This window comes from Panthera pardus, unplaced genomic scaffold (assembly GCF_024362965.1).
Source record: "Panthera pardus isolate Hobbes unplaced genomic scaffold, ASM2436296v1 HiC_scaffold_25, whole genome shotgun sequence".
In the NCBI taxonomy this organism is placed as follows: domain Eukaryota; kingdom Metazoa; phylum Chordata; class Mammalia; order Carnivora; family Felidae; genus Panthera; species Panthera pardus.
Window position 1 is genome coordinate 50,275,617 of NW_026526821.1, and position 14,146 is coordinate 50,289,762.

Here is a 14,146-nt window from a genome sequence, read left to right on the forward strand (position 1 = left end):
CCCCTTCCGGGCCTCCTGAGACACGGGATATTGTTTGATCCTTACCGGACTCTCTCCTGGCTTGAGCTCTACCAGGACTGGGGTCCTGTGAGCGGCTAGTCCCATCCCCCCCGTCTCTGCCCAAACCGAGGGGAATTCTTGTAGTCATCTGTCTATACTATTCTCTCTTGGGAGCGCCTCCTGGTGGAGGAGGTATTCATCCTCCAGTTTCGTGGTCAGGACCTGGATGGGGTGGCCCTTGCCATCGGTGACCTGAGGCCCCCCTTGTCTGAAAGTTATCTGAGCTCCAATCTTGGTCAGTAAGTCCCGTCCTAACAGCGGGTAGGGGCATTCTGGTATTACCATAAAGGAGTGGGATACCCGGCCTGTTCCCAAATCTACCGTGCTTCGGGTAGTCCATGAATACTGGTTCATACCAGTTGCCCCTTGTACCCAGGACTTCTTGCTGGCTAGTTTTCCTTCTGGGGTGTGGAGGACCGAATGTTGTGCTCCGGTGTCGACAAGGAAGTCCACAGGGGTCCCCTCCACTTTAAGAGTTACCCTGGGTTTGGGGAGAGGGTCCGAACCCCGACTCCCCTAATCACTTAGTTCATCTAGCTCTAGGACTTTTACTCGATCAGTCTTGCTTCCCTTCCCGCCGGCCCTTTTTGGACAATCTCGGGCCCAATGCCCTATCTCCTTGGAGTATGGGCACTGATCTTTCTGCAGCCTCTGCTTCCCCCCCTTGGTGGTTTTTTACCTTTTCTTGCGTCGTCTGCCAGCTGCTGGAGACGGCGGTCTCGTTCCTCGGGGAAGTCAGCAGTGGTAGCTAGTAGTATTCTGGCCAGGTCTCGAGTCTGCTTACTGCTGGCAGCCACCATGGCGCGAGCCTGCTTGTCCTCAGGAGGCTCCCAGTTATTATATACCTTTTCAGCTACCACCAGTAAGTCCTTCAGACTTTTTTCTCCTAGTCTATCTATTTTCTGTAATTTTCTCCTAATGTCTATGGCCGACTGGTTTACAAAGGCCATGATAACAGCTGCCTTGCTTTCCGGAGCCTCTGGATCCATGGGGGTATAGGTACAGAATGCCTCCATGATCTGTTCTAAAAAGGCAGCTGGAGATTCATCTTTTCCCTGTTGTACATTTCCTACCTTGGCCAAATTGGTTGGCTTTCTAGCAGCCATTTGGAGACCCCCCCCATTAGAGTCTGGCGGTAGACCTGGAGCCTCTCCTTACCTTCTGCCATGTTGAAATCCCACTGGGGCCGAGTTAAGGGGAAGGAGGCATCTATCTGAGCCTGGTTGGTGGTGGGATTCCCGTCTGCGCCCGGAACTAGTTTTCGGGCCCCATTGAGGATTCTTTCTCTTTCTTCAGTCGTGAACAGGACCTGCAAAAGCTGCTGGCAATCGTCCCACGTGGGCTGATGGGTAAAAAAAACAGAGTCTAATAAATCAATAAGCCCTGCCGGTTTCTCAGAAAACTTAGGATTCTGAGCTTTCCAATTGTAGAGGTCACTAGTGGCGAAAGGCCAATAGTGATGGGGCTGATTCCCCTCTGCATCTGGGGGTCCGGTGGCTCACAGGGGCAGAATAGTGGAGTCGGCAGCGGAGGCGGATTCCTTCCTCTGAGCCCTTTGTCTGGTAAAGGGCGGGCTTCCCACTGGAGCGTTTCCGCCTCCCGCTCTCGGAACAGCGTCTGCCTCCCCCGGAGGGGGAGGATGGTGTTCTTCCAGCATCCTAGAGGGGTTATATGGGGGAGGAAAAATTAATTCTTCAGTACCCCCCTGTAGGACAGGGTAGAGGGGTGCTGAAGGCTGGGTAAGACTTTTCTTCTTCTTTGTCCCCTGCAAAGCAAGAATGGGTTTTGGCTCCAGAGAGAGCGGGGCTAGGAAGGGCTTAAGCCAAGAGGGTGGGTCTTCTACAAGGTTCTGCCAAGTGATAATGTAAGGGAGCTGATCAAGATGGCCCGTCTTAGGCCAAGAGATAATACTCCTGACTCAGTGGATGGTAGGGAGGTCGAAGGTCCCCTCTGGTGGCCATCCGACATTGAAAGTTGGCCACTCGCTAGAACAAAAAAACTGCCACCGACCCTTTCGGACTTCCACACTGAGGTTGTTAGCTCTTCCCCTGACATCCTTAAAGTGATCAATCATAATACTTAGAGGAGTAGTCTGAGTCTGTCCCATAACGTCGGTCCAGTAAGTCCACAGAACAAAACAGAGAAACACAAAAACAGACAAACAGAGGGCCCCTAGAAAGTCTTCCAACTCCATGGAAGCAAAACTGAAAGCTAGCTTAGACCTTTGAGGGGATTCCACGTCCCTCCAAAGACGATGGCCTCACGCCGACCAGCAGGAGCGACCCGCCTCGTCTCAGACCTTTGAGGGGATTCCATGTCCCTCCAGAAGGGAGAATCGGAACGTCTTCTAAAACTCCCTGCCCGTGGTCCTCCAGTGCATCCACTTAGACCGCGTCGGGCACTACCAGAATTCCAGAAATGAGCTCACACAGAAAAGACAGACCAAACAGACAGACACTAACCATGGCCAGTCAGACTCTCCGGGTCGGGGGTCCCTCGGGGGTCTTGGGGATCCCGGACAAGCCCCCAAATGTTATGCCCAGAATTCGTGATCCCCAAAGACCACCAGGGAGCCAAGTCCAATGCAAAAGCAAAAGAGCCTTTATTCAAGCTAGCTGGAGCTCAATCCCCTACCTGCACCAACACAGTGGTGAGATACTGGGGAGAGAGAGCGAGTTTCAAAAGGACAAAGGTTTTATTGGGGCCTAGGGGTAGTTGGTGAGGTAATGGCTATGGCCTCAGCCGATTGGCTGGGAAAGGGTCCGAGTACTGTTAGGCAGGTGAGGGGGGGGGTTACTCAAAGGGAGGAGGTGTGGTCAAGGTGAAGGACACAGAACAAGATGGAGTCGGCCTGCGTAGGCCCGCCCTTTCAGATTTGTGCTTCTGACTTGTTGCAAAAAACTAAGGATATTTGGAACTGTTGAAAAACATGCTTTGTGCTTAATGGATTCATAAGTTTGCCATCTCAAAAAAAATTTTTCTGATGTAATAGAGTTCACAATTGGTTACTGTTAGGATGTCCTTGGAACCACAGTAGAGGGGACGGCCATCTTGCCAGCGCAACCCAATGAAAAGCCCCTAGTAGCGTGCCAGAACGAATTGAAGGTCAACCAATCACCGAACGACATCACGACCTGATGCGAAAAAAGCCCACCTGGACCTAAACCCAGAACTGCTGCAGCTTAAAAACCCCACCCCACCACACCTGGTGCGACTTCCCTGACTCCTCTCTCTCTCTCCCTGAGTCACGGAACCTCACCCAAGACCTTAGTTCCCAAGTAAAGCCTTTGACTGCTAAAATTTTTTAGCCTCTGGCTCCTATCTTTACCCTGCCTTACGCCTGACCCTAAAAGTTACTACTTAGTTTTCACTGGAGACTAAGGTTTCTAAGAGTTAAAATTCTGCAAAATATAGTTAAAACTGATAAAAGAAAAGCAACTCTGTAGGTAGAGAAGTAGGAGATATGAAAGAAAGATATAAGAAATGGAAATATATTTTTGTTGAAGGTAAAAGAAAGTAATTTCGTCCTAAATGACCTAATGAGACTGGTTATTTGGAGAGAAATGGCTTGGGACAAAATCTAAATTCAAAGAAAAGCTGTAGAAGATTCATGAAGGAAAATCTTTAAAAAATTTTTATGTGTGGTCAGGACAGACTAAGGTTAGAATAAATGGATTTTAAAAGTACACAGGGTTAAGGGGCACCTGGGTGGCTCAGTCGGTTAAGTGACCAACTTTGACTCAGGTCATGATCTCACGGTTCGTGGGTTTGAGCCCCATGTCAGGCTCTGTGCTGCACACTTGTTCGGAGCCTGGAGCCTGCTTCAGATTCTGTGTCTCCTCTCTCTCCCCTCCCCCACTTGTGCTCTATCTCACTCTGTCTCTCAAAAATAAATAAATATTAAAAAAAATAAATAAAAAACTATACAGGGTTAAGATTAAAATTCCTCCTTTGATCCAAAGGCTGGGGAAATGATGGCAATACCCTTGGTGCTGGCCTCCAAATCCTCCACATTTGTGTTGTTTTTGTTTAGCAGAGGAATGGATGCCTGTGCCATATGAGGGATGGATGATATATGAAGAGCTTTTACTAAGATACATGGGAGCCATTTTACCACATTTAACCCATTGTATGCCAAAAATGGATATCCACATGGCTAAAACATAATTATGTAGGCATTGTTGAAAAAGGCAGAGGAATAGACCGTGACTTTGGCCCTTTAACCCCCTCCCTCAATGACCAATGATCAATATGTAAGTTACTGTTGGACCAAAATAAAATTACTACATCTTATGACATCCAGGAAAGTCCTGCTTGGTCACAGTTCATATCCCCAAGGTCCTACAGGTGGGAAATAGAGGGGCAAACAACAGCAACAACAACAATAACAACAACAACAACAACAAAACACACACACACACACACACACACACACACACACATACACACAGCAAAAGACCTGGTCAGCTCTCTCAGGTAGGGTCAAGCCTGGGTAAAAATGACTACTCCCAGCGCCTCAGGGTTTTTGGCTGCCAGTCGCATAGCCAGCCAAAACTCAGAGCCAGGAGATGAGGTTTCTCCTAGAAAGCTATAGGAAATTGAGATAAGGGACAACTTTCTTCCTTTTTCCTATAGATGGGAAATTTCCCAACCAAGGCCATTACTCCATTGGAATACATTATGATTCATTTTCTTTTGCCCAAAGGCTTGGCCCCAATACAAATTAGAGGAGAGAATCTGGCCTCCAGAGGGAAATATCAATGACAATACTATCCTACAATTGGACTTGTTTTGCAAATGTGAAGGGAAATGGGGAGAATTTCCCTATGTTCATTGTTTTTGGGCCTTAAAAAAAATCAAGATATATGTAAGCAATGTAAAGTAGATCCTAATTTAATGACAACCCTTTCTAAAGTCCAGCAATCAGTAAGGGAAACAATTAAGGGCCCTTGTATCCAAAACAGACCTAGAGAAGGAGGAAGGGAAATCTTCCACTTCAACCTCCTCCTCCTAGGGTCCTCAATCTATATATACAAAAAATTACAATTTTGCTCCCTGCTACCCACCTTATCCAGACCCTCCCTGTAATGTAAGGGACATGTTTCCCTTACAAGAAGCTAGAATTCCAGGGGCGCCTGGGTGGCTCAGTCGGTTGAGCGGCCTACTTCGGCTCAGGTCATGATCTCACGGTCCGTGAGTTCAAGTCCCGCGTCGGGCTCTGTGCTGACAGCTCGGAGCCTGGAGCCTGTTTCAGATTCTGTGTCTCCCTCTCTCTGACCCTCCCCCGTTCATGCTCTGTCTCTCTCTGTCTCAAAGATAAATAAATGTTAAAAAAAAAAAAATTAAAAAAAAAGAAGCTAGAATTCCAGAAAAAAACCCTTTACATTACAAGGATTAAGACAGATAAAAGGGTTAAAATATAGGTAAATTTTCTGATCGGATAAGTATGTAAAGGCTTTTCAGAATATTACGTATGTTTTTGAGTTGACCTGGAAAGACACAATGTTTTTGTTAAATCAGACTCTTAATGAGACAGATGTTTTAAAAAATTAAGGAAATCTAAGATTTAGCCCTTAAATTATGCTAAATTAGCCACCATTTTACAAACACAAAATGGGAACAAAGTGGCCTTCCTGGAGAGGTTGAGGGAAGCTCTTATTAAATATATGGCTAACCCCCCTGAAACTCCTAAGGCTGAGATGATTTCAAAGGACAAATTTGTCACTCAATCAGCCCTAGATATTCAAAGAAAATGCAAAAATTGGCTGTTGACCTTGAAGGGACCCTGGAGGAGCTCTTATGAGCTGCCAATTGGGCATATTACAAACAAGATCAAGAGAAGAAAGAAAAAAAACACACAAAACAGAAAAGGAGGCTTTAAAATAAAAAAATCTGATACCTTAGTTGTGGTCTTACATACTATGTCAGACCGGACTTCCCGAGGTCCTGGCACCAAGTCCCATTTATATGGCCGTTCAAGAGCATGAAAATGAGAATGTCCTCAGAGGGGACATCCAAAATTAAAACCCCATAAGGCATGCCCCTTGTGTGGAGACAATCACTGGAGATCTGAATGCCTTCGGGGACCTATATCTGTGAGGACTCAAATAACCAATGTCCCTGGAAGGGACTAACCGGCACCTGGGGCTCTTCATGGTAGCTCCCCTAAACCAACTGTCTGTCAGAAACCCAGAGCCTCAAGTAACTCTAAATATAGAAGGAAAACTGGTTGATATCCTTCTTAACACCAGAGCTATCTTTTCGTCCTCCTTTCCACTCCAGGCCAACTATCCAAATGCAGCATGACAATTAGAGGGATCTCCAGAAAACTTCTAACTAAATTTTTCTCTCAGCCCCTGGGATGTATATGGGAAAACCTAATTTTTTCTCATCCTTTCTGGATAATGCCAGAGAGCCTTACTCCCTAGCTAGAAAGGGACATTATAAGTAAATTAGAGACTATGGTGCTACTAACTCCAGGACAGATAAATTATGTGAGTTTTTGAAAATTACTGGATATTGTAGACTATAGATACCAGGGTTCAGGAAACTAGATTGCTAGTGTATCAATTATTAAAGGAGACTCAATCCCATCTACTCTCCCTCCCCCCCAAAATAAAGTGGGGTCTGACTCCTAAACATGGTCTCCAGACCTTGAAATGGTTACAAACAGAGCAGGGCAATTACTATTACCAAACCCACAGAGCTAAAAGATCATTAAAACACAACATCAGGCCTTTCATTTAGGGAGGGACAAAATTTATCAAATAGCCCAAAGGATGTTTACTGGAAAAAAAAAATTGTCAAGGACAGTTCTGCATGTAGTATCAGCCTGTGAAGTATGTCTTAGAAACAATCCTTTCAATCAGAAACTTGCTCTCCGACAATCAAGGAACTGGAGACTATCCAGGAAAGATTAACAATTACGTTTCACTCATGCGAAGATCAAAAAAAAATTCCAACATCTGTTGGTATGGGTTAATACTTTTACTAATTGGGTAAAGGCCTTCCCCTACAAGACAGAAAAGCCACAAAAAATAATAAAAATTCTGCTCATAAAAATAATACCCAGGTTTGGCTTATCTGAACATTTACAAATTAATAATGGTAAATGATTGCCTTGCCTCTTTCTCTAATGGAACTCCTGGCTCTTGAAAAAGTTTTACACCTCAAAATAAAGCAGACTGTCTGCTTATACTCAGCAAAACTCTAAATAACACCTCACAAGCATTAGATGCTTAAAAAAAAATTTTTTTTTAATTAAGTTAGGGCCAAACTCTTGGAAATAGAGCCACCATTGATTACTTACTGCTCCTGCTTCTATATCACCTGGGTTATGAGAGATTCCCTGACATATATTGTTTACAAAGTCAAGGTCTCTCTTAGATTATTTGACAGGTTTGGAAACTGTAGACATTATCTTAAGATGCCATCTTGTTGGTTAGTATAATCTTTACTTTGTGTTTTTCTCTTTGTGTCTGCTAAAGTTTATGCCACCTCATGCCTGCCAGCCTTCCTGTAAAACCATACTGTGGGCCACTCTACCAACCCTTGGGTAGACTCTAACCACTATACCCCTATACCATCCCTTATCAGCTTGAAGAAGCCAGAACTGTCATTGTCTCTGTTTCCTAACAGCAGTTATAGGTCCTATTCCAGGAGAGAAATAAATAGGAAAAAGTTTAACATTAGGCAGGGGGAGATAAGGGACCTTCAGGGAAACAGACTGCAGCTGCAAATGGGAGTTTAAAAGAAGCAGATGGGGTTCTCCCTTTATAAAATCCTTTATGGGTACCCTCCCCCCATTATCAAGGGCATAAGGAGGGGATCTAAATGAGATAATCAGTCTAACCCTAAGACAACAGATGGGGCCCTTGGCTTTACCCTAACCACCTTACACCACTGGGTCAAGGAACTATTACCTGTGAATCTGACCACAGACACTCACCCCTTTAAACCAGGAGATGAAATATGGATAAAGGAGTGAAATGTCTAACCCCTAAAGCCCCTCTGGAGGGGCCCATTCACTGTCATTTTGCCCACCCTTAGTAAAGGTACCTTAGTAAAGGTAGCTAAAGTGGGTCCTTGGAATCAGAGTGAAGCCTACATCTTGAAACTGGGAGTGCATTCCTGATCCACTAATGCTGTGCAAGCTGACTGTATGGAAGAAGCAATCTGCAACTCCAGAGGCTCCAGGAGACTGCAGCCCTGCTTTAGTCACTCCAGAAGTTGACTAATCTACACACAGCAAAAGCTTGAGGTATCAACAGTCTGATGAAACAAAAGACTGTCCTTATTTTCTATATGTTTCCTTACTGTGATGCACTGTCACACCTTGTTTCTCACTATTATTATGATTCTTGCTCTACTCTTTGCCATAGGATTGGCCGAGGCCACCCTGGCCAGCTGGAAACGTGAGAGGTTTCTGTTAACACTCACCTTCCTTGTGTGGATAGGATACTTCGTTGGTACCAACATGGGGGGAAAATGGCCACAAGAGACTAAAAAAATTAGATCCCCACAAACCTTATAGTAGAACAAAATACCCCAGTCCTACTATCAGGGTTTGGCTTCTCAAAATCTCAATTATTGGAAAAAACTGTCTTGCCTAGTGGGGAAAAACTTCATTGTCATCTCTGTTAAAAACTTAACATGGCTAAGCCAAAGATTTTATAACCCATCTGCCCAAAAAACCCAATGGTGGGGGACCCCAGACAACCTTGAGCCAGAGCCCCACCCCTTGTCTAACTTGTCTCATCTCTGCCAGCCCTGAGACAATGTCAACGCAGCCATCAAATGGCAGGGCCCAGGTGGACTGTACTAGATATGTGGAAGGACAGCCTGTATAGTACTCCTTTCAGTCTGGTCAGGGTCATATGTGCTGGAAACTATTCATCCATCTTTCTTCCTGCTCCCACTTGCCAGAGGGAAATATTTGAGAGTCCAAGTGTATGGGGACAGGGAGACTCAAAGGAAGCAAAGTGCCTTACAAATTGGCAATTAAAAAGATAATAAATGGCCTCCCAAGTGTATAATCCAATATTATGGCCCTGCCACCTGGGCAGAGGTTGGGTACTGGGGCTACTGCACTCCCATTTACATGCTAAATTGCATAATTAGACTGCAAGCAGTTGTAGAAATTATAACCAATGAAACTGCCAGAGCTCTTAACTTACTAGCTAAGCAGCAAACCAAAATGCACAATGCCATCTATCAAAATTGCTTGATCTTAGATTACATGCTTGCTTCTGAGGGAGGTGTTTATGGAAAACACCTGAGCAACAGCTGCCTACAGATAGATGATGAGGGAAAAATCATAGAGGAAATCACAGATCAAATGAGAAAGGTTGCTCATGTCCCAGTCCAGACCTGGAAAGGTTGGAACCCTGGGCAGTTATTTGGAGGTTGGTTTTCAACTCTTGAGGGATTCAAATACCTCATGGGAATTATCCTCCTAATTTTGGGAGGGTGCTTGATCTTACCCTGCTTATCTCCCTTGATTATAAGGTCTATCTCCAGTCTCATTGAGGGTATGGTTGAGAGAAAGACAGTCACTCATGTAATGATGTCATAAAAATATAAACCTCTAAACCAAGATGATGTTCTTTGACCCAAAATAGAGGGGTCCGAGCATCAAAGTGGGGAGAGTGGCATCATCCCCTCCCTAAGGAGAGAGAAAAAAAGGGAGAGAAAACTTCAAGGTAACCTGGCTATATGCCTATGTGATGACATCCCTCATGACCTTGTAAACTGAGACTACTTAATCAGACTGCATGTTTATGTGTGTTACCATATATGGGAGACAAAGAAATAGAAAATGTATTTTTAAAAAATTATGCCATGTGACATTTGGTGCTCAGTCTTTGGGTACAAACCCAACTGAGCGGTGCCAGCAGGAATAAAGTTCCTTCCTGGAAAGAAAAGCCTCAGTGTCATGACTCTGTGCGGGATTCTGCTACACAACCAATCACGAAAAAACCAACTAGATTTTCCCAGATAAGGCAACTACCTAAGCTATAGCCAATCAAATTATTTCTTTGCTTTGCTTTCAAATATTCTTTTTTTTTAATTTTTTTTAACGTTTATTTATTTTTGACACAGAGAGAGACAGAGCATGAATGGGGGAGGGTCAGAGAGAGGGAGACACAGAATTGAAACAGGCTCCAGGCTCTGAGCTGTCAGCACAGAGCCCGATGCGGGGCTCGAACTCACAGAGTGCGAGATCATGACCCGAGCTGAAGTCGGCCACTTAACCGACTGAGCCACCCAGGCGCCCCTCAAATATTCTTAATAAAAGTCCTTCCCTTAGCTCCTAAACACTTTCAGTTTGGTACTGTCCAATCTGAACCAATTTTTGCTCAAATGAACTCTCAAACTTTTAAATATGCCTCAGTTTATCTTTTAAAAACAGTAAGTCAAAGTATAGATCACCCTTATCATCTTGAATCAAAATACTATTGACAGAAGGAAATTAGTTTTACAAATTACTCCAATTTGAAGGTAAACTAGGCCCAAGATGGTGTTGCCCATGCTAACTCCCACATTAGCAAACCAAAACTTAACTGAGTTTCTACGCTCAGCTGTCCCAGAAAAGGACAGCCATGTCAACCAGTCGATGTTTGCCTGTTCAGCACAAATTACTTGACTGAGCTCCAAGAATTCCTTTGCCCCATATGAGGAAAGTAACCCTATTTTAACCAACAAACAAGTGCCTTATAACTTCCTTGTTCCTGCTTACTTTGGTCTATAAAAATCTTTCACTTCTGGGGTGCCTGGTGGCTCAGTCAGTTAAGTATCCAACTCTTGATTTTGGCACAGGTCATGATCTCATGGTTTGTGGGATTGAGCCCTGTGTTGGGCTCTGTGCTAACAGCACAGAGCCTACCTAGGATTCTCTCTCCCTCTCTCTCTGCCCCTCCCTCACTTGAAGGAGTATGTGGGTTTTCTCTCTCTCAAAATAAATAAACATTTATTAAAGAGTCTTTCACTTTGTGCAGCTCTTCAAAGCTCTTCTCTATCTGCTAGATTGGAAGCTACCTGACTCATGTATCACTGAACAAAGCCAATCTTTAAAATTTACTCAATTGAATTTTCTTCTTTAGCAGTTTTGGCAATCAGAATGAGATCCAAAGGAGGCTATTGATGGCTTTGGGAACAATGAGAAACACAGGTGTTGGTGCCATTGAATCCTTTGAGTTCTCTGTCTTTCTCAATGTTTCCAAAAGACATGGTAAGTTCCTCTCATATCTGAGCTCTGACTTCTTCTTATGTTTGAGTTTCTGACCTAATTGACTTTTCTAGTCCAGGGTTTAACAGATCAGCCTGAGCTAGCAGATGGTTCCACTAAAGCCTGTAGACCATAGTCCATTATTAGTTCACAGTCCTGATTTATTGGGTGTTGTTCCTTCAGTTTATAGTTCCACTATGGGACCTGCTAGTTTTGTTTGTGTGCATCTAAGGTAGTATAAACTGTTTTTAGGCAACAGACTTGAGCAATGGAAACCTGAGAAAGGTAAAAGGGCCCACAGAGACCACTGAGCTGAAGTAAACAGGCTCATTAAGTGACCCACCTCGAAATAACCACAGGCTCAAACCGACCAATTATAACAAGGCATAGTTACTAAGATTACCAAAAAAGGGAGAATTCCACATATCTCCAAACTCCCTCACTCTGCTCTAAAAACTGGCTTCTCACCACTGTCTGATAGCTCAGAGCCTGCTTAGCATTCTTTCTCTGCCCCTCCCCTTCCCTCGAAATAAATAAACATTAAAAACAAAAAAGAATTCTTACCAGAATCAGCTCTCCTAGATTTCTGTCTGTAGTGCAGGGTCAAGAGAAGAAGGTAAAATTTCACATCCCCTTCGTTTTAAAATTCAGACACTTGTGAATCTGGTTTTGGGGTACATATTGTTTATTGATCCTCTCTCTCCCAGATACAGCTATTGCTTTTTTATTTGTCTCATTTTGTGTTCTGAGAACTTGGCTTGGCTTTCTTGCCTTCCTGGGGAAGGCAGATTGTCAGTTTTTCATGTGTAGGCAATTCAGCCATCAGTTTAGGGACCCCAAGAATATGGCCAGACAAAACTGTGGGTTGTACTCTCTGGCTAGGTCCAATGCACTTTTGCCAGCTCTCAGGGCAATTGTCTAAATTTTTCTCTTGGTTATCTTTGGGAGTGGTTCTGGATCTTGGGAAGGCTTTTGCACCTTTTGCACCCTCTTTGGTGATGTTTGTTGCATCCAAGGGTAAGTCATAAAAGACTTACTGGTTTGTGTTGAGTCACTTGATAGGTATACCTTTGGTTTAAAAGAAGTAAAAAACAAACAAACAAACAAACAAACAAACAAACAAAAAAACCAACAGGTGGTGGGAGAGTTCAATACTGCCAGGTATATTTACTCTTTGTCCTATCTGAATACAGCCTGAAAATGCATTTGAAAGAATTTTTTTAAGAAGGTCTATAGTCAGAAGTTGGCCAAATTAGAGCTGACATTCAGAGTCCGTAAGGACCATTTTTTTTTTAAAGCCCTCTCCTTTAAACTAAAATGAAACTATGAAACAGAGGGAAAGAAAAGCATTCTGAAGCCATTGTGGAAGAATTTGCTAAAATGTTCCAAAGACCAAAACTATAAGTCTAAAATGTAGGAATCTTTTGATTTCCAACTTAGCTGAAAATATTCTCCTTGGTATAAAGAAGCAGGTTGAAGATAATGTGGTTGGATGGGTGTGTCAGTCTCTTGATATCATTCAGGCTTAAAAACAACTTAATTTATGAAAACAATTTAAAAACAACTATCCTTGTCTTAACAATTGAATCTTTACAAAAACAAAAATGCAGCTCTACAAGCAACTCAAAGCTTACTTGTCCTATTTATCAATGCTAAAACCTCCCCTATTCATCTCAGAAGGCACGTAGATACTGTAAAAGATCTGGACTTTGGGAACAAAGGTCCTTCTTAGAGAAATTTACATTCTTTCTCTGTGCCTATGATATATAAATATTCCTGGTCTTCCCCAGGAACCAGGGCCTATATCTTTCAAATGCAAACTTGAAGGAGGTAATTCTAATCAGAAGGACAAAACAAAGTTATTTGGAAACTAAGCCTATGAAAAATCTTAAAAGTCTTCTCTACAAATATTAGTGAAAGGCTTAAGCCATCTAAGCAAGTAAACAACTTATTCCATCTGCCAGAAACACAATTTGGGTTCAACTGTTTTTTATAAACTAGTCAGTTTTGCATTATTGAACCCTTGCTGGGTGAACCAGGGAGATCCTGGGCCCTGGGGCCTCAATGTGGCCAAACCAAGAGGAGTCATTAAAGGTTCTTGGTCTTGTCTTGAGAAAGAGGAGTCATCAAAGGTTCTTGGTCTTGTCTTGAGAAAGAATTCAAGGACTTACGTGCAATACAGTGGATGAGTTACACAAGAGGGAAGCTGTGTTAAAGTGAAAGATACACTCTCAGGATAGAGCAAGCAAGCTCAAGACAGAGACCTACACGCTTTGGGGGTTGGGATTCTTTTACTGACAGTCTTTAATTAGGGGGTGGAATATTCATTACTTGGGGCAGGAAACATGGTTTCCCACTTTTTCCTCCCAATTAGATCAGGGGTTTCCTGTCATGGCACCTGCCATCTTGGGCCTGTCTGGTTTGACCTGGCTTCTTTATGGCTTCATGGTTTCTGCCAGGAAAGGCCTCCTACCTTCCCCATAGCTGGCTATGACTTCCTCATTGCTAACCTCCAGGCATCCCGTTAGAACCCAACAAACTGCCTGCTCTAACAGAACCTGTCTCATGACTAAAATTTTAACATAAAAGCTATATTGGGGTGCCTGGGTGTCTCAGTTGGTTAAGCATCAGACTTTGGTTCAGGTCAGGATCTTGCAGTCTGTGAGTGGAGTCCTGCATCAGGCTCTGTGCTGACAGCTCAGAGCCTGGAGCTTGCTTCAGATTCTGTGTCTCCCTCTCTCTGTGTCCCTCCTCCACTTGTGCTCTCTCTCTCTCTCAAAAAATAAATAAACATTTAAAAAAATAAAATAAAAGCTATAAGATCTTTATTTGTATCTAGCTATATGTTCATGTATATCT

At 43.6% G+C, this 14,146-nt stretch overlaps 2 protein-coding genes across 2 annotated transcripts in view; both read right to left on the bottom strand.

The window, feature by feature from the left end:
• The window catches only part of NINL (ninein like), a 193,973-nt gene extending 181,673 nt beyond the window's left edge, over positions 1-12,300 (bottom strand). The window contains exon 1 of the mRNA XM_053890483.1: positions 11,852-12,300. The gene's annotated coding sequence lies outside the window, so the exon portion shown is untranslated. The remainder of the gene's footprint in view (positions 1-11,851) is intronic.
• Positions 145-1,558, bottom strand: LOC128773404 (uncharacterized; the record flags this gene model as incomplete). Its single annotated transcript, XM_053889952.1, is given in 3 exon segments — positions 145-735; positions 738-1,178; positions 1,181-1,558. Coding segments are annotated over 3 exon segments (1,410 nt in total), but the record flags the coding sequence as incomplete, so codon positions are not given.
• Positions 12,301-14,146: the final 1,846 nt, after the last annotated feature.